At 45.0% G+C, this 20,562-nt stretch overlaps 1 protein-coding gene across 12 annotated transcripts in view; it reads left to right on the forward strand.

Moving 5' to 3' along the window:
* The window catches only part of PCM1 (pericentriolar material 1), a 175,261-nt gene that overhangs the window by 92,342 nt on the left and 62,357 nt on the right, over positions 1-20,562 (forward strand). For all 12 annotated transcript variants that reach the window (XM_056559117.1, XM_056559133.1, XM_056559153.1 and 9 more), the window contains 2 exons: positions 3,920-4,103; positions 10,917-11,096. In XM_056559117.1, coding sequence (XP_056415092.1) covers positions 3,920-4,103; positions 10,917-11,096 — 364 coding nt within the window. The remainder of the gene's footprint in view (positions 1-3,919; positions 4,104-10,916; positions 11,097-20,562) is intronic.

Consider the following 20,562-nt stretch of genomic DNA (forward strand, 5'->3'; position numbering starts at 1 on the left):
GGGCCGGACCGACTTCGGAAATCTCACACTGGCGCTCAGAGTGTATAGAGGGGGCGGCGGCCCCCAGCTGATTTCAGTAGCCGGGGGCCGCTGCTCAGAGAACCCACCCCGTGCCCCAGTCTGTCCTCCTTCACACACAGAAATCCTCCCCGTGCAGTGCAGTCTGTCCTCCTCACACACAGCAGTCATTATGGAGGTCAGGAGCTCTGCACAGACGTCCTCTCTCCTCCCCCCCTGCTCTGTGTTTTCCCCGTACAAACTTGCAGCCTCCCCGTGGTAGATGAGGTCCTGTGGAGACAGAGGAGGGGAGGGGGATGCAGCTGTGTGCGGAGGATGGAACTGTGTACGGAGCTGTGTTCGTCCTCGCTCTCCCCCTGCTTCTTGTGTAATGTAGAAGCAGATGAGTGTGAAGCAGTGTGAAGCTCAGGTGAGGAGGCCGAGCATGCAGGCGGCGGGAAGGGTGGTTGTATATGTATGTAATGTATGATTATGGGGGGTGCATCAGCGGCGGGTGTATGTATGATGTGTGTATGGTGTATTTGTATGGTGTATATGTATGGTTTGAGTGTATGTGTGATGTGTATATGATGTCTGTGTATGTAATGTATGATGGGGAAGCAGCGGCGGGTGTATGTATGATGTGTCTGTATGTTTGATGTATGTATGTAATGTATAATATAGGGGGCAGTGGCCGGTGTATGTATGTATGTATGATCTGTCTATGTATGATGTATGTATATACTGTATAATATAGGGGGCAGTGGCCAGTGTATGTATGTATGATGTGTCTATGTATGATGTGTCTATGTATGATATATGTATATACTGTATAATATAGGGGGCAGTGGCCGGTGTATGTATGTATGATGTGTCTATGTATGATGTGTCTATGTATGATGTGTCTATGTATGATGTATGTATATACTGTATAATATAGGGGGCAGTGGCCGGTGTATGTATGTATATGTGTATGCATGTATGTTTTGTACAGGGACGGACTGACAAGTGCTGCCGCCAGTTGTGCCATCTAATTTTTTATTTTTAGTGGCTTCTGGCCACTCGGACTAAATTGCACCCCCAGAATCCCACCCCCTTCATACTCACCCGCCGACCAAGAGCCCCACAGATGCACGCAAACACTCCGAACCAAAACTACAACTCCCAGCATGTTGTACCATAACCTAAACTAACTACAGGTGTGGAAGACCACACAACAAAATGGTGAATATACCCCAGTTAGAAGTAACTTATGACAAGCATAAGTTACTTCTAACTGGGGTATATTCACCATTTTGTTGTGTGGTCTTCCACACCTGTAGGTTGTTGTTTTAGTTGCTCTTTTAGTGAATAATAAATCCCCTATCCTACCTATATAATATTATTCTATTTTGAGCCCTTGAGGAAAGTCTTTTTCGGTCCCATAACCTAAACTGTAGAACTATAAAGTGTAACATGCTGGGAGTTGTAGTTTTTGTTCGGGTCAGCTGCAGAACCATAGGCTGCATCAGGGCATGCTGGGTGTTGTAGTTACTAACTGTAATTCCCAGTATTCCTTGACACAGACTATGACTCTATAGCTGACACGAACCAAAACTACAACTCCCAGCATGTTTCACAATAACCTTAACTGGACTATTATACAGTGCAACATGCTGCAACACCCACACAACCATAGGCTGTATCAGGGCATGCTGGGTGTTGTAGTTATCTACTAACTAAATGCAACTTCCAGCATTTTCTGACACATAAATTAGAGTAAATAAAATGCAGAACCCCCCCCCCCCCCGCCCCGTAACACAGTGCTGTTCACTGTTATCCAATCAAAAGTGCATATATTTGTGAATAAGCCCCTTCCCTAATAAAACTTCTGATTAATAAATGGTTCCAATAAAAACTACAGATCACGGCACATAAGATTACCCTCATACATCCCTGTATATGGAGAAATTGGAGTTATAGGGGGTCAGATGGGGGGGGGGGGGCTTGCCTCGGGTGTAAAAGGAGCTACAGCTCTCCTGCCACTAATAGCCTGGCATGCTGCGATCACCGTGGCCGCTATTAAACCATTAGATCACCGCTGTCTAAGTTGACAGCAGTGTCTAAAGGAATCTTATAACCATCCCTGGTGGTCTAGTGGGGGGGGGGGGGGATCATACTATTTTGGTTGAAGTTATTTCATCTACCAGGACAAGTGGATTTTCTTGAGGGACAAGTAGATTGTGTTCTGCTTTAGTCCCTTGGACAAGTAGTTTTTTTTTCAAATTTCCACACCCCTGTGGATAATGATCCTAAACACACCTCGAAATCCACGAGGGATTACATCAAGAGGCGTAAACCTGAAGGTTTTGCCATGGCCTTCACAATCTCCTGACCTCAACGTAATTGAAACTCTATGGATAGACCTTAAAAGAGCAGTGCGTGACAGCTAGCCCAGAAATCTCAAAGAACTGGAAGACTTTTGTAAGGAACAATTGGGCAAAGATACGTTAAACAAGAATTAAGACTCTTGCTGGCTACAAAAAGCGTTTACAAGCTGTGATACTTGCCAAAGGGTAGTACAAGATATTAACTCTGCAGGGTGCCCAAACTTTTGCAGACACCATTTTTTTTCTGTTATTTTGAAAGTGTAAATGATGGAAATAAAATCTAACTTTTGTTGACATATTATAAGAATGTCTGATCCGTAATTTGATGCCTTTTGTAGATTTTTCCATCTTTCCTTGGCTTCTTTATGCACATTAATACAATTTTTTACCTGGGGTGCCCAAACTTTTGATCCCCACTGTAATCTATACAATATAAACTTTGTAAATTATATTATAACGGTGGAAATAGTTATTTTGAGAGTAAAGCTTAACAGGTGGGACAGAGCACAAAATGGCTCACTAACCCATCGTGCTTCCAAAACCTTTCTTTACCAGGGAGGCCATCTTCTCCTTCATGGTGTATCATGAGGTGGCATTTCTGCTGCCACCCTTTTAAAATGACGCCCTAGGTCAGTGCCCTGTAGACTTAATTGTAAATATACCACTGGTTATAATCTGTGATAGTGTTACTTTCCAGAAATGCATCTAGGCCCCTTTTCACTATTTTATTGAGCTCACCATGTCCACTACATGTGGCAGAGAGTTAAAGGACATATGTGGCAAAAAATGTTTTTACTCATCCTGTGCCCGGGCTGCAATAAAAACAAACGTTAACTTTCCTTCCTACGTTCCCCTGTTGCTGAGATATCGTTGTCCCGTTCCTCTGGTGCTGCTGGCTTCTTAGGCTCGAAACGTCACAGCGATGTCCCAGGTCGGCCGGTGATAGGTTGAGCACACTGTCATGTAAGGAGCCAGCCAGAGCTCCTTAGATGACAGTGCGCTCAGCCTAAGACCGGCCAAGGCGGGACATTGCTGCGGCCAGTGATAAGCTGACAGCGCTGTGACTGTTCGAGCCCAAGAAGCCAGCAGCACTGGAGGCACGGGACGCCAATATCTCTGCAATGGGGGAACGTAGGAAGGCTCAAAACGTCACAGCGCTTTGAGCTTATCGCCAGCCGCAGCGATGTCCCGGCTTTGCCGGTGATAGGCTGAGCGCAGTGTCATGTAAGGAGCTCTGGCCCGCTCATTACATGACAGTGCGCTCAGCCTATCATCTGCCGACACCGGATATCGCTGCAGTCAGCGATTTGCTGACAGCGCTTTGACATTTCGAGCCTAAGAAGCCTGAAGCCAGCAGCATCTGAGGAACAGGACTCCGATATCTTAGCAATGGGGGAACGTAGGAAGGTGAGTTAACTTATCTACCTCCACTATGTCTTTCTTGTACACTGGTGCCCAAAACTGTACACAGCATTCCATATGTGGTCTGATTAGTCATAAGTTCTTAGTTTTTTTTTTTTTGTTGTTGTTTAGCTTATCTATTTTCGTTTCAGTTGTAGGTTCTTCAGGTTCCCCCCAAAGGGTAATGGATCAAAGAAGCATGGGTTCCACTTCCTCTGCTAACCAGGTTACTGATAAAAGGCCATCAAACAGTCCAGCCAGAGGAGCCGCTTGTTCTTCAGCTTCCATGAACAACAGCGAAGATGAGGAAAACCAAAACCCTACAGAGAAGCTTAAGTATGTTTCATGCCATTACTTACACATGACAGAGTAACCAACTAATTGCATTTTTCCAAAACAAATATGGTTAACTACACTCACTGTCTGCTTCAGTACTTTGGGAAATCAACATTGTGCTTCTTTTTATATATATATAATATATATTTTTTTTTTCTAAGACCAGGTCCACACACTCACAGGTTTGCATTGTGGGTTGTGCATACAAAGTGAATTCAAAGTTCTGCATGGAAATCTGAGCATTCTTCAGATAGATAAATTTGCAGTATTATAATTCTGTTGTAGAAATACTTTAAGCACAAAAAATTAATAAGCACAACAAATCATGCCACTTAGGCAGATAGAAATGATATAAAACACAACCTTTACTCAGAAAATATTTTATAAAAACATTACATCAAGATTAGACAAAAGAAAAGAAGTCTGTACACTTTGAAGGTACATAAACAAACAATACCTGTGGCTAGGAAAAGGTTACAAGTGATGTCCCTATTTTACAATACAAAATATTTTACCTATCTATTTCTAGCTCTCCCTATTGTGAAGTGTGGAATGGGGTAGAGGGTATGTAAATATGACAGTAAAAAGAAAATAATGAACACAATTATGAATGGGTATACTTCCTTATCCTTCATATTTACATACCCTTTACCCCATTTCACACTTAATAGGGAGGGCTAGAAATAGGTAGGTAGGGATATTTTTGTATTGTAAAATAGAGCTATCAGCTGTATCCTTTTTCTATCCCCATGTATTTATGTACCTTCAAGTGTGCAGACTTCTTGTCCTTTGTCTAATCTTGACGTAATGTTTTTATAAAATATTTTCTGAGTAAAGGTTGTTTTATATAATTTCTATCTTCCTAATTGATTGTTTATACTTATGATTATGATGTGATTACCAAGGGCCCTAGCATCAAAAGGGTGGTGGATACCCTCTATCTCAACTCAATTTATTAAGTGTTTTGCCGAATTGTTTAACCTTAACTGCAAGGCATATGGTGTAATATGTGGTAAAATTCTTAACAAAATCAATGTGTAACACATGCAGAAGTTGCCTCATATTAAGGAATATTTTACAATTTAGCCTGAAACTTTTCTAACAAAACTTTCTTGGTCGGCTCCATTGGGGGACACAGAAGCCGTGGGTATATCTTGCTGCCACTAGGAGGCTGACACTGGGCTTACAAAAAGGAGTCAGCCCCTCCTACCAGGATATATCCCGCCTACTGAGCTAATCAGTTTTAGCTTCGTGTCAGTAGGAGGCAGACACAGGTCTGGAGTTCTCCAGACCTGGTCGTCTTTTATTATTTTTTAGCTAGGGCTTGTAATTAGGTAAATTTTTCCTTAATTTTTCTGGTTTTTAGGTGGGGGTTCAGGAGCATGACTCTACCTGTTCCCCCATATGTGATTAAGGGGCACGGGGCATAGAGTATGCTTCATTAACCCCTTCCCGCCAACGGTCAACGCTTGGGGTCACACCTTGGGTCCGGGTCCCCCTATCTTCCATGCTTGTCTCGCTGTCACAGCCTGATATGATGCAGGTGACCGTAGCTTGCTAAAGGCTTTATTCCTTTACCCCCAATCCCTCCCTCCTTTACTCATTTTCCTCTTCTCACTCCCCAACACTGCTTACTTCTTAGCCGCAGCGGAAGATGATCGAGAACTTGGTAAAGTTTGCCTTTGAAGCGGCAGGTTTGTCCTTGTTACCTACCTACCTTTGCTTCCACCTGCATGTCCAAGGCCGTCTCTGTTTGGGCTTCTCAGCTGCTTCAAGGCATCCGGTCTGGCGCTCCTCGGGAGGATTTGGCGTATCTCGCTATTCAACTCTCTCGGGCCGGGGACTTCCTCTGTTTGGCTGCTTTGGAGTCCGCATGATGTACAGCCTTTGCCTCAGGTAACTTTGTTGCGATTCGTCGCTCCGTGTGGCTGAAGGCGTGGGATGCAGATGCTGCTTTGAAAAAATACTTTCTCATGTTTTCTGCTTTTTGGGAAACCGTTAGAGGAGATCATATCCAAAGCTACTGGATGTAGAAGCTCTCTGCTGCCTCAGAACAAACCCAGCCGCTCCGACCCCCGTTGGAAGACTGCTTCCTTTCGGTCCTTTGCTTTGGCTTGTCCTCCCAAGCAGCCACCCTCCCAAGCATGCAAAGCCCCTTCCAAGCATGCAAAGCCCCTTCCTTCAAGGCACGTCCTTCCTGGAAGCAAGACAACCATGCTGGCAATTTCTCAGCCAAGTCCGGTAACCGTAAGCCTCTCTCTTCCTGATGGGACACCCCCACCCATATCCTCTTCTCGGGTGGAAGGACGTCTGTCTCTTTTCCTGGACATTTGGCTAGCGCAGGTTCAGGACTCCTTTCGGGACGTCATATCCGATGGTTACCGTATAGAGTTAGCTTCTTTTCTCCGGGACCAGTTCTTCTGATCCGATACTCCTTGTTCCCCTTCTTTGGTGGCTGCCTTTCAGGTCGCTTTGAGTACCCTCCTTGCTCAGGGGTGATTGTTCAAGTTCCTCCAGGGGAACATTTCTACTCAAGTCTGTTTGTAGTCCCCAAGAAAGGGGGCTCTGCTCGCCCTATTCTGGACCTCAAGTTGTTCAACCGCCACTTCCACATGGAGTCCCTCCACTCGTTGGTCACGTCCATGGATCAAGGGGAGTTTCTTTCCTCAGTAGATATCCGGGACGCCTATCTTCACATCCCCATTTTTTCCACCCATCAGCTATTCCTCTGCTTTGCTGTTTCGGTGGGTCACTTCCAGTTCGTGACTCTTCCTTTGGCCTGGCCACGGCTCCCAGGGTGTTCACCAAGGTCATGGCAGTGGTTATTGCCATTCTTCGGGCTCGGGGGATCTCGATCCTCCCTTACCTGGACGATCTTTTGATCAAAGCTCCGTCCCAGTCCCAAAACTTGGAGAGCCTTCGGTTGGGTGATCAACCGGTATAAGACCCACCTTTCTCCCACTCAGTCCCTTGTCTTTCTGGGTCTCCTTTTCGACACGGCTGCAGCCCGTGCTCGCCTTCTGCAGGACCAGCGGCGCTCCCTGTCAGAGGGTTACTATTTACAATTGATCACTAGAAGTGATCACTGAAACCCTAAATTTACCACCCACTAAATTAATTATACCCCTAAAAAATAACTTTTATTTTGCCAACAAATAAAATTTCCAGTGTCCTGTCTCCAGTATTTGTAGTGCAGAAAGCCGCATGTATCCACATGCTATTTATTTTGTCTAATTGCCTCAGGCTGCAGTCCGGAGGACAATATGAACTGGGACAACACTGTTATTAAAAACGTATACACATTACGCCATTGGGGCCATTGACCCCATAGCCCTTGATGCAGCCACTGTCTTGTGGTGAAACGTCGGGGGGGGGGGTAGGTAGGTAATGTGTATAAGTTTTTAATAACAGTGTTGTCCCAGTTCATATTGTCCTCCGGACTGCAGCCTGAGGCAATTAGACAAAATAAATAGCATGTGGATACATGCGGCTTTCTGCACTACAAATACTGGAGACAGGACACTGGAAATTTTAAATGTTGGCAAAATAAAATTATTTTTTAGGGGTATAATTAATTTAGTGGGTGGTAAATTTAGGGTTTGAGTGATCAATTGAAAATAGTAATTCTAAATTCAACCCTCCACCCATTGGTCCAAATTGTTAGAGCCCTGTCAGAGCGTGTCTGTCAACTACGGCGCCCCTCTCCTGTTCCGATTCACTTCTGTATGGAGTTGCTGGGCTGGATGGTTGCAGCCATGGAGGTGATTCCTTTCGCCCAGTTAAACTGTCACCCTCTCGAGCTGGCCATCTTGGACAAGTTGCCGTCCACTCTTCCCTCCTGCATTCATTGGTCACTTCTGTGGTGGCTCCACTCTCACCTCTTTGTCCAGGGGCGGTTGTTTCTTCCCCTCCACTGACAGGTCGTCATGACTGATGCAAGTCTCCTGGGTTGGGGAGGTGTGTTTCGGGACCTTGACGGTCCATGGTCACTGGTCCTTTTCAGGGGATTCTCCTCCCCATCAATCTTCTGGAGATACGTGCCATTTTCTTTGCCTCGTCCATTGGGAGATTCTCCTTCAAGGTTGTCCCGTTTGAGTCCAATCGGACAACGCCACGGCGGGGGCTTACATCAATCGCAAGGGCGGCATTCGCAGCTGCTCAGCGATGGAGGAGGTCTCAAAGATTGTGCTCTGGGCCGAGACCCGAGTGCCTGCTCTCTCTGCGATTCACATTCCAGGCACAGAGAATTGGGAAGGGGACTTTCTCAGCCGCTCCTCTGCAGATCCGGGGGAGTGGTCTCTTCATCCAGAGACGTTTGCGCAGATCTGCGCTCTTTGGGGGACCCCAGACGTGGATCTCTTTGCGTCTCGCCACAACAGACAGGTTCCCTACTTTGTAGCAAAGTCACGCAACCCTCTGGCGGTGGACGTGCTCGTAATTCCATGGTTATCCTTCAGTCTTCCCTACCTCTTTCCCTCTTTGCCTCTCCTGCCCATGGTTCTGAGGAACTTCAAGGCGGAGGTGGCCCCCCACTGTGTTTGGGGGCGGAGGTGGCCCCCATACCTCTGCGTCTTCCGGTTTACCCCGATCTGCTCTCCAGGTTCCTCTCTGCCACCCCAATTTGCAGTCGCAGCATTTGACGGCATGGTGGTGGAAACCGCAGTTCTGAGGGCTTTTTTCCGGGGTGATTCGAACCATGCTGCGGGCTCGTAAACCTTCCTCCGCTAGGATTTACCACCGCACTTGGAGGGCCTATTTGAGGTGGTGTGAGGCTCAGTCCATCTCTCTGGTTGTGTTTTCCTTTCCGCGCCTCCTTGCCTTCCTGCAATCCGATCTGGATCAGTGTTTGGCGCTCAGCTCCCTTAAAGGTCAAGTTTCAGCTCTTTCTATTCTTTCATTGGCCGTTGGCTTCCAACCCTCACGTCCGCACCTTCCTACAGGGCGTGGCCCATGGGGCTCCGCCGTACCGGTCTCCCTCCCCTTTGATGGAAGCTCTGTTTGAACCTCTTCGGGACACTTCCCTTTCCATTCTTTCCTGGAAGGTTGCCTTCCTCATCGCCATTATCTCCATTAGAAGGGTCTTTGAGCTGGCTGCTCTCTCTTTTTGCTCTCCCTTCTTGGTCCTTCAAAAAGACAAGGTTGTTTTCAGTCTGCCTCCCTCCTTCTTGCCAAGGTGGTCTCCTCCTTTCACGTGAATAAGCAGATCTTTCTTCCTTCCTTCTGTCTGGCTCCATGCAATGCCAAGGAGCTTTCCCTCCATTTTCTGGATGGGGTTCACTTTGTCCAGATATATCTTTCAGTCACCACCTCTTTCTTCCTGATTCCGGAGGGTCGTCGCAAGAGTCTTTCGGCTTCCAAGGCGATAATTTTTCGGTGGATCTGTTCCGCCATCTCTGAATCGTACCGTCGTAAGGGGAAGGTCCCACCCTTTTGCGTGACTGTGGCCACTTGGTCGTCTTTGCACACCTTCTCCAGATACTACCAGGTGCACACTTTTGCTTCCGCTGACCCTGATTTGGGTCGCAAGGTGTTGAAGGTATTTTTCCCACCCCGGGGACTGCTCTTGAACGTCCCACAGTCTCTGTGTCCCCCAATGGAGCCGACCTAGAAAAGTAAATTTGGTTTATGCTTAACGTAAAATCTTTTTCGGAGGATCCATTGGAGAACTTAGCACCCACCCCTTTGTTTTCGTTACTATGGTTCCGTTTTTCTGTATGAGGGGTAGTGTTTGATTCTTTTTTTGTCTGGTTCCCTCGGACACCTGCTGGGTTTCTTTTCTGTCGGTCCTCTCCTACTGCTTTGGGACTAAACTGATTAGCTCAGTCGGCGGGTTATATCCTGCCAGGAGGGGCCGACTTCTTTTTGTATGCCTAGTGTCAGCAAGATATACCCCTCGGTCTCTGTGTCCCCCAATGGATCCTCTGAGAACGAGATTTTACAGTAAGCCTAAATAATGTACTTTTTCTAACAAATCTACTCATATCCTGTTTATCATATGCAGGTGAGCAGAGTGAACTGCCTTTTCAATGTGACAGGTTCCCTTTAACTTGGAAATGTTTCTTTATAATGATTGTTAAAGCATTACTGTCATTTAAAACCACTCTTGACATTCCAATCAGACTTACAAAAGTTGGAAATTGCACTGGGTCTCATTCCTGAGAGAGTTATTAGTTGGGAAAGTGGGTGGCAATGCTTTCCGCTCCCCTGCAGACCATGAGATCCGTACATATCTTTGCATAGGCTTCCATGCAGAGAAATGTACAGATCTCTGGCTGGGCAGCAGAGAGCAATGCCTTCTGTCTCCATGGCTAATAACTCACAATTACAATGGGTATCAGGAGTGAGAGCCGATGTGATCAACAATTATGGACATGTCTGCTCGAAAAAATTATTTATTTTGGGGGGGGGGTTGGGGGGGCGCGGGGGAATAGGAACAACTAGCAATCTTGCGGGTATTTTTTTAGGGTCATTACCATTATAGTTAATAGTTTGGATATTTACACATGTGACAAAACCATTTCATGTTTTAGTTTTACCTGCTGCACAGCTACTGGGCTTGCATCATGTACAAAAATGTAAATGTACATCTTGGTGCGTTAAATGCCAGGAACCAGGATGTAAATTTAATGGTTGGATACATTTTATTAATTTAAGAATGTTGTAATTGTTGTGCTACAAACAAGTGATTTTATTTTTTAAATAAACATTGATTGATTAACATGGAAAGATAAAGATCAACTGTCATGCCATGTACTCTTAATATATGCCCTACCATTTTCTACTGTACATAATTGATCAATTCCGTTTATGTAGGAAATTGAAAGAAGTTCGGAAGCGGCTAAATGAGCTACGAGATTTAGTTCGATATTATGAGCAGACATCTGATATGATCACTGATGCTGTAAATGAGAACACTAAAGACGAGGAAGAAGAAACTGAGGATTCATGGTTTGAATCTGATCAGGAAGTGAATCAGCCAGTAACTAACAATAGGTAAAATGCCCTTATAACTGCCCACTTATAAAAGATACATACTTTGTATTGTTTTTATTGCTTATCGGTTTGTTTCATTACTTTTAATGTAATAATGCTCTGACGTAACCGTAGCATGTACAAAAAAAAAATCCAGTCACAAGCCTTTAACACACTAGAAGTTTAACCTCAAGGCAAGAATTCGCAACAATGTTGGCTTATCAATTTTTCAGATATGAGTAATCTCTTGTATATAATAGAGTATTCATTCTGCAAATAATAGCCAAGCTTTTGTTAAGTTAGTCCTTGTGTATCCATCTGTACAACAACAACAACAAAACAAATCACAAAATATAAGAAAATCTGTAAAAAAAAAAAAAAAAAAGTCATTCTACTCCTGGCACATATGTCTGTGTCAAAAAGTAGAATTAAATAAATATCATTGGGCCACATTTCTTTTTTAAACTGGCAAAAAATGTGTTGCCTATAGCAACCAGTCACAGCATATTTTCATTTTACCAAAGCAGGTTAATAAATGAAAGATGCCATGTTTGATTGCAATTGGTTTCTGCTGATAAATCTATTTCTTGGTGCATTCTTATTTTGCATTTTTTTTATTTAGGTGTGAAATGGAGACCCCAAAAATACTTCCACATTTGAATGTAAATAGTGATGCTTTAGTGCAGGGGTCGGCAACCCACGGCTCCGGAGCCGCATGTGGCTCTTTTACACCTTTGCCGCGGCTTCAGTGTGAGGTGAAAAAGGGAGGGGCAAGTTTTCCGAAGCTACAGCGGGGAGGATCGAGGGCAGAGCCATGGGTTTGATTTTTTTTTTCAACGCACATCTGCAGATAATTAAGCCACGCCCCCTCACGGAGGACGGAGAGCGCAGCTCTGCATAATACAAGGAGACAGTGGGAGAGTGGGGACGGACACAGCTCTTCCCTCCCCCTTCTCTGTACACACAGGACCTCATTTTTCACGGGGAGGTTTCATGTTTCCACAGGGGAAACACAGAGCGGGTGAGGGGAGAGGAGACATACTGCACTGCAGGGGTTGGGGAAGATTTCTATGTGTGAGGAGACATATTACACAGGCTGGGGATGTAAAGACTGCAGGGGAATAAATATCATACTGGGAATGATGGGGGGGGCGGGGACTGCTGAATGACACATGCTGGGAGTTGTAGTCCCTCTTATGTGTGTGTATGCCAGTGTTTCCCAACCAAGGAATGCTAGTAGTAGTAGTTTTGCAACATCTGGAGGCACCCTGGTTGGGAAACACTGGTGTATGAACTGCAACTCCCAGGAGATTACTGATATAATAGAGGTGTTGGTGAACTACAACTCCCAGGAGAATACTAAGATACAATAGAGGTGTTGGTGAACTACAACTCCCAGGAGACTACAGAGGCAGCATGCTGGTGTTATACCACAGACTGAAGACTCCTGAATGACACATGCTGGGAGTTGTAGTCCCTTTTGTGTGTGTATGCCAGTGTATCCCAACCAGGGCATCGGAGGGGAGGAGGGTTTTGTGGCTCCCAGTTTTTTTTTTTTTTCCTTCGGAAACGGGTCCAAGTAGCTCTTTTTGTCTTAAAGGTTGCAGACCCCTGCTTTAGTGGCTTGTCCATTTATGTGACAAAAGAAAATGGAATCCAAAAAAGTGCAAAAAATCCCCTGCATGCTTGACTTCTGCTCAGTTCAGACTTCTCACCACTTTTGTGAGAAGGAACAGTTCATTTAGTCAATTGTTCTAATGGCTGTAGAGTCCTTTATCATCTATCTTATTCCTAGGTGATAAATGGAACTTTCTTTAAGCCAAAGTAGACTGCATTCTTAAAGGGGTTCTCAACCCCTATCCTAGCCATCACACCCCCTCCCATAAACATGAATGGAAGGGGCGTGATGTGGCGTCACAACCACAGCAGTCCGAACCCAGCATTCTGAACATATTGTTAAGAACGCTGGGGTGCCCGCACAGAGATCCCAGTGCCCCCCCCCCATGCCCCGCGATCATACTTCTTATCCCCTAGGATAGGGGATAAGATGTTTAGGGGCGGTGTACCCTTTTAAAATGAATCTGACAGCAGGATTGCCCATACTAACCTGATGGTTCTGGGTAATAGTGTGGGTGACACTGGCCACAACAGATGTTTTGTTTTTTCACCTATGGGAGAGAAAAAAAATTGTAATATGCAAATTAGTACGCTTTGTGCTCTGAGACGTCACCTAGCGCCTCGGTGCACTACTACATCGGCCTTCCAGTAAGAAAGCCCCCCCCCCAATAAATATGCAACTCCTTCAGCATTGACATACATGCTGTGGGGGGAGATTTATCAAAACCTGTCCAGAGGAAAAGTTGTTAAGTTGCCCATAGCAACCAATCAGATCGCTTCTTTCAGAACGGCCTCCCTCTAAACAGTTAACTGGAGTGTTAGCCACTCCTTTAATCTGTTAACACTGTATTTCTAAACTGTCTGGTTCTGCTGACCCACTTGTTCTGCCTGCTCCACTGCTCCCCCAGACCCCCCTGCTACTCTACCCCAGTAGTTCTTCCAGACCCAGTGGGTTCGGCTGCCCCTCCAGCCTGGGTTCCCTTCTTCTCACAGTTTATATCCGACTTGGCTCAGGTCTCCCGTTATGTGGTGACTGCCTTGGAGAGGCCCTCCCTACACCTGCCCTCCAGAGGGTCCCGCTCTCCCCCTATTTTGATGCTCTCGCAGCATCATAGGGATGTGTCATCTGACTCCTCCCCTGAGTCTTCTGGCAGGCACAGGCGCTCCCCTGGCAGGCATCGCCCCGTTACTCCGACCTGTAGCAATCGTCGCTCCTCTAGAGAATGCTCCCAGGGTCGCCGCTCTGGCTCTCCAGACCCACGTACCAGGTCCGTCTCTCTCTCTTCCAGGGCCACCTCACACGTTCCCATTCACCTGGAGAACTTGTGGAAGAAGTTTCTGATTCGGCCTCCGACTCAGAGGACCGCACGGATGGGCCTAATGTGGTGTACTCATTGGTTGCGGCCATAAGAGACGCCTTCCAGCTAAAGGACCCAGGAACTTCGGACGTGGCTCCAGAAGTCTCCTTTCTTTGTGCCCGACCTGCACTCAAGACTTTCAGCTCTCACTCTAAATTTTACGCCCTGCTGGTATCCGCTTGAATTTACCCTGACAAGAAGTTTCAGGAAACGAAGAAGGTTAAAGCGTGGTATCCCTTCGCCAAGGACCTCATTGCTCGGTGGACCTCCTCTCCAACTGTGGATCTGCCGGTCTCCTGCCTCTCTAAGGCGCCTACCCGACCTTTGGCTGATCCGGCTGCCTTCAAGGATCCAGCGGAAATGAAGGTGGATACTTTGGCAATCTCTGCCTTTGAGGCAGCAGGTTCTACCTGCTTTTGCTTCTGCCTGGTTGTCAAAGGCCTTTTTAGTATGGTCTTCCAACTCCACCAGGGTAGTCTTCAAGATCCCTCAGGAGGATTTATTTAATCTAGCTCTCCGATGCTCCGCAGCTGATTTTCTGTGTTCTGCTTCCATTTGCTGCCTTTACCACAAGCTACATGGTAGCCACTGTCCCTTCATGTGGCTTTAAGCCTGGAATGCGGACTCCACCTTCAGAAAGTGAGGCGACGGTCGGAAATTACCTTTATTACCTCTGATAAGACTCACAGAACCGCCTTCCAGTTCTGCGTTCTCCGCCTTCCAGTTCTTCCGGTTCTGCGGACCTTTGGTACCAACAAAGGGTCCAGCCAGGCGCCTTCATGGGAAGAAACCGCCCTCTTTCCGATCCCATTCCTCCCGGAGGTCAGCTATCCGTTCCGGCAGTTTGGCCTTCCTCTGCCTGATGGGTCCCCCCCACCCGTCAACCTCTGTCGGGTGGTTGGTCGCCTCTTACCCGCCTGGATGCCTGGACATGCAGCTTCAGGGGAACGTTTTAGAGGTTTATTCCAACCTCTTTATGGTCTCCAAGAAAGGCATTTTCAGTTCACCCAGTCTTGGTTCTCAAGTATCTCAGCCAGCATCTTGCGTTCCCATCCCGAATGGAGTCTCTCCGTTCGGTGCTGGCGTCCATGGTTCAAGGGGAGTTTTTTGTTCCTCGGTGAACATAAAGGATGCCTGCCTCCACATATAATTTTTTCCCGGTCATCAGCGGTACCTCCGCTCTGCAGTTCCGGACGGTCATTTTCTATTGTGGCTATCCATTTCGGTCTGGCCTCTTCTCCGCGGACCTTTACCAAAGTCCTGGCGCCTGTGATAGCCTTTTTTACGGACAACAGTTGTTTCAGTGATTCCTTATTTGGACTACCTCCTGATCTGATCTCCAGCCAGGACCCAGATCCTGGAAAGTCTTAGTCTCAACCTCCAGACCTTGTCTCACTTCAGCCTGATGGTCATTTGGGACAAGCCCAACCGCTCTCCTGGGGCTCCAGTTCGATGTGGCCTCTGCCCACTTTCGACTCCGCTGACTCTTATCAAGAGTCTGTTGACTTCGGCACCCTGCTCCAGTTCCCATTCGCTTTCGCATGGATGTCCTGGGTCGGTTGGCGGCGGCCGTGGAGGCCGTGCCATTTGCCCAGTTTCATCACCGACCTCTTCAACTGGTGATTCTCTTCCGGTGGGACAGCTCTCCATTGTCCGCAAGATCGTTCTCTCTCATCAGTCTTGTCGGTCCCTTCTATGGTGGCTTCGTTTTCCCCCTAATTTTTTTTTTTCAGGGGTGCTCCTTCCTTTCCTGTCCATCCCTACCAGTCTGTCAGGCTGGGGAGGTGTTTTCAGGGACCGACCAGTCTGGGGTCTTGGCCCCCCCAAGAAGCTTTTTCCTCTTCAACATTTTGGGGCCTAGGGCAATTATTTCTTTGCTTGCTTCTTGGGAATTTCCCTCAGGTTTCCGGCCATCTCAGCTATCTTCAGTCTGGCCGTCCCTGGGATGTGGTCTTCTCGGCCGGTCCTCAGTTGTCCAAGGTTATTGGTCCCTACATCCAGGGGTGTTTGCTGTGATCTGCAACCCCTGGGGCGCTCCAGGCGTGGACCTCTGCTTGTCCCGCCACAACCAAAGCGTTCCTCTCTCTTGTTCGAGCCTTGCCCTACCTTATCTGTTTCCTCCCTTTCTTCTCTTTCCGCCATTCTATTGGCCCAGCCTGTGTTTCACTTTTTTTTAAATATATTTTTTAGGTAGTACTACTTCTCCCAGCATGAAAAACTGTTTCATGATGGGAGTAGTAGTTTCTGAACTAATAGACAGACCGACCGCCCCTAGTGTCACTTCTGACATCCGATGCGATTGTCCATAATATAGCAGAGATGCAGAGCGGCTCCACACAGCCCTCACATCTCTGCATTATACTCCGGCCGGCCAGTGATGTGAATAGAAATTTGCATCACTCATTCATATTTTCCACCCAGAGTGGGGATTGGCCGGATTGTGGCAGCCAATCACGGCTCTCAGCAGGTAATATGAATGAGTGGCCGGCCGGAGTACAGAGCAGAGATGCGAGCACAGGAGAATGCCGCTCTGCATCTCAGGGATGAAAGAGGATCGCAGCGGGTGTCAGGAGGGACACTCGCTGTTATCTGTCCTTAACTGCAGGTACTACAGCTCCCAACATGGAGCACACACTGCTCCATGCTGGGAGCTGTGGTACCTGCATTAATAGCCAGATCGCAGCGAGTGTCACTCCTGACACCAGCTGTGATCTTCCTGTATAATGTATAGATGTGGGCAGCCACTCTTCTGTGGTCCCCTGCACTGACTTGTGTGTGTGTGTGTGTGTGTGTGTGTGTGTGTGTGTGTGTGTGTATACATATATATATAATACCTATTCATATTTCCCGCAGATTTGTGATTGGCTAGAACCATCTGGCCAATCACAGCTCTCTGCAGAAAATATGAATAGGTACTGCTACTCCCATAATGGAACAGTGTGTTCCATGCTGGGAGTAGTTGTACTACCTAAAAAAGTCAAATAAAAATGTGAAGAACACACACACACTACATTTTTATTATTGTCTGCTACATTTTTAGTAACCTGCCTGCACACATCTCCATCACTTTTTTTGGATCGCAAAAGTCCAAAAAAGAATAAAAACCGTCCTCTCCTATGGGAGAAAAACGCCACGATCTCCTGGGAAAAAATGCCATAGGCTCAACATGCTGCGACTTTGCAAAACCGCCAAAGAGCTTAAAAAAAAAAAGTGAAAAAACTTAAAAAGAATAAAAGAATTTTGCGATTTCTCATTGACTTACAGCTAACATCTGGCCTCAGTGTTTTTTTTCAATGAAAAAACGCCATGGGGGCCGTTTTTTTTTTGTTGTTTTTTTTTTGGGGGGGGGGGGGGGGGGCGGTAACGCACACAAAAAAAAGTAGAAACTTGGCCTTATAGTGGATAATACAATATATACAATATATAATACACAAATTCAGATTAAAACCCCAAAAAATGGTTACAGATACACACTAGTAGTGAAGTCACAAAGAAAAAACAGATCTTTTTAATCCCTTAAGGACCAGGCCCATTTTGGCCTTAACCCCTTAATGACGCAGGGCGTCCTGGTGAGCTGGTACTTAAAGCACCAGGACGTACATTTACGTCATGTGCTGCAAGTCCTGGCTGCTGATAGCAGCCAGGGACCCGCCCGTAATGGCAGACATCCGCGATCTCGCGGTTGTCCGCCATTAACCCCTCAGATGCCGTGATCAATACAGATCACGGCATCCGCAGCATTGCGGACACTAAAACGGATGATCGGATCACCCATAGTGCTGCCGCGGCGATCCGATCCGATCGTCCCCTCACCTGCCTCCGTCTGCCATGAGCACACCAGAGCAGACCAGACCAGAGCAGAAGATGACCAATAATACTGGTCAATGCTATGTCCTATGCATAGCACTGAACAGTATTAGCAATCAAATGATTGCTATAAATAGTATCCTATTGGGCCTATTAAAATGTAAAAATAAAAGTAAAAAAAATAAATTTGGAAAAACCCCTCCCCCGATAAAAACGTAAATTGTCCCATTTTCCCTATTTCACCCCCAAAAAGTGTAAAAAAAAAATATATATTTTATATACATATTTGGTATTGCTGCGTGTATAAATATCCCAACTATTAAAATAAAATGTTAATGATACCATACGGTGAACGGCGTGAATTTTAAAAAAAATAAATCCAAAATAGCTGCTTTTTTTTTTTTAGAACATTTAATCCCCAAATTTTTTTATAAAAATGTATTAAAAGTTTTATATAAGCAAATATGATCTCAATAAAAAGTACAGGTCACGGTGCAAAAAAAGACCCCTCATACCGCTGCTTATACGGAAAAATTTAAAAGTTATATGTCTTCAAAATAAACGGACTAATTTGGTTAAACAGTTTGCGATTTTTTTTCAGCGCAACAGTAATAGAAAAGTATGTTATCATGGGTATCATTTTAATCGTATTGACCCAAAGAATAAAGAACACATGTCATTTTTACCGTAAATTGTCTGGCGTGAAAATGAAACCTTCCAGAATTTGCTAAATTATGGTTTTCTTTTAAAATTCCTCACACAAAGTATATATTTTTTTTGGTTGTGCCATACATTTTATGGTAAAGTGAGTGATGGCATTACAATGGACAACTGGTCGCACAAAAAACAATCCCTCATACTAGTCTGTGGATGAAAATCTAAAAGTTATGATTTTTTGAAGGCGAGGAGGAAAACACAAAAACATATAAATAAAATTGTCTGAGTCCTTAAAGGGGTATTTCAGGCCAAAACTTTTTTTTATTTATCAACTGGCTCCAGAAAGTTAAACAGATTTGTAAATTACTTCTATTAACAAATCTTAATCCTTCCAATAGTTAGCTTCTGAAGTTGAGTTGTTGTTTTCTGTCTAACTGCTCTCTGATGGCTTACGTGACATCATCATTGAGCAGTTAGACAGAAAACTTCAGAAGCTAATAACTATTGGAAGGATTAAGATTTTTAAATAGAAGTAATTTACAAATCTGTTTAACTTTCCAGAGCCAGTTGAGATATATATATATATATCAACTGGCTCTGGAAAGTTAAACAGATTTGTAAATTACTTCTATTTAAAAATCTTAATCCTTCCAATAGTATATATATAAAAAAAGGTTTTCCCTGGAATACCCCTTTAAGGCCCAAATGGGCTGAGTCCTTAAGGGGTTAAGGACCAGACGAATTTTAATTTTGCATTTCTGTTTTTTCCTCTTCGCCCTCTAAAAATCATAACTCTTATATTTCCATCCACAGACCCATATGAGGGCGTGTTTTTTTGTACTTTGTAATGACATCACTTATTTTACCATAAAATGTACGGTGCCACCAAACAAATATTATTTATGTGGGAAAATTGAAAAGAAAACCGCAATTAAGCAAATTTTTTAAGGTTTTGTTTTCACGCTTTACACCTTCCGGTAAAAATGAAATGTTTTCTTTATTCTGTGGGTCAATACGATTAAAATGATACCCATGTTATATGCTTTTCTATAATTGTACCGCTTAAAAAAAAAAAAAAAAATCTCAAACCATTTTAACAAAATTAGTATGTTTGAAATTGCCCTATTTTGACCACCTATAACTTTCTCATTTTTCCGTATATGGGGCGGTATGAGGGCTCATTTTTTGAGCCATGATCTGTAGTTTTTATCAGTACCACCTTTGCTTAGGTTTTACTTTTTATACATTTTTTATTAAATTTTTTTGGAATAAAATGTGACAAAAAAACACTTCAATTTTTGTTTTTTGTTTTTTTAAGTTTACGCCGTTCACTGTATGGGATAATTAACAATATATTTTAATAGTTCAGACTTTAACTGTCGTGGCTATACCAAATATGTGCATTCATTTTTTTCTTTATGCTTTTTGGGGGGGGAAACGGACGTTTTACTTTTTATTGGGGGATGGGATTTTTCAAATTTTTTACTTTTATTTTACATTTTTTTCCTTTACACTTTAATAGTCCCCATAGGGAACTATTTATAGCAATCATTTGATTGCTAACACTGTTCAGTGCTATGCATAGAGCATAGCACTGATCAGTGTTATCGGTCATCTTCTGCTCTGGTCTGCTCGATCTCAGACCAGAGCAGAAGACCCCGGGAGACAGCCGGAGCTAGGTGAGGGGACCTCCGGCTGCCATGCTGGATGATTGGATTCCCGCGGAAGCGCCGTGGGCCCATCCGATCAACCAAAGTACCCCACTGCCTCAGATGCTGTGATCTGTATTGATCACGGCATATGAGGGATTAATGGCGGACATCCGTGTAATCGTCGATGTCGGCCGTTACCGGCAAGTCCCTGGCTGCTGATAGCAGCCGGGACCGGTTCTCGCAGTCATGGCGGAGCGTAAATGTACGTCATGGTGCATTAAGAACCACGTCATCATGACGTACATTTACGTCCATTGTTGTTAAGGGGTAAAATTACCATTAAAATGCAGTTTTGTTTCCCCAGTAAAATTTATAGGATACTCACTCATGCTTGTT

This window comes from Hyla sarda, chromosome 1 (genome assembly GCF_029499605.1).
Source record: "Hyla sarda isolate aHylSar1 chromosome 1, aHylSar1.hap1, whole genome shotgun sequence".
In the NCBI taxonomy this organism is placed as follows: Eukaryota; Metazoa; Chordata; class Amphibia; order Anura; family Hylidae; genus Hyla; species Hyla sarda.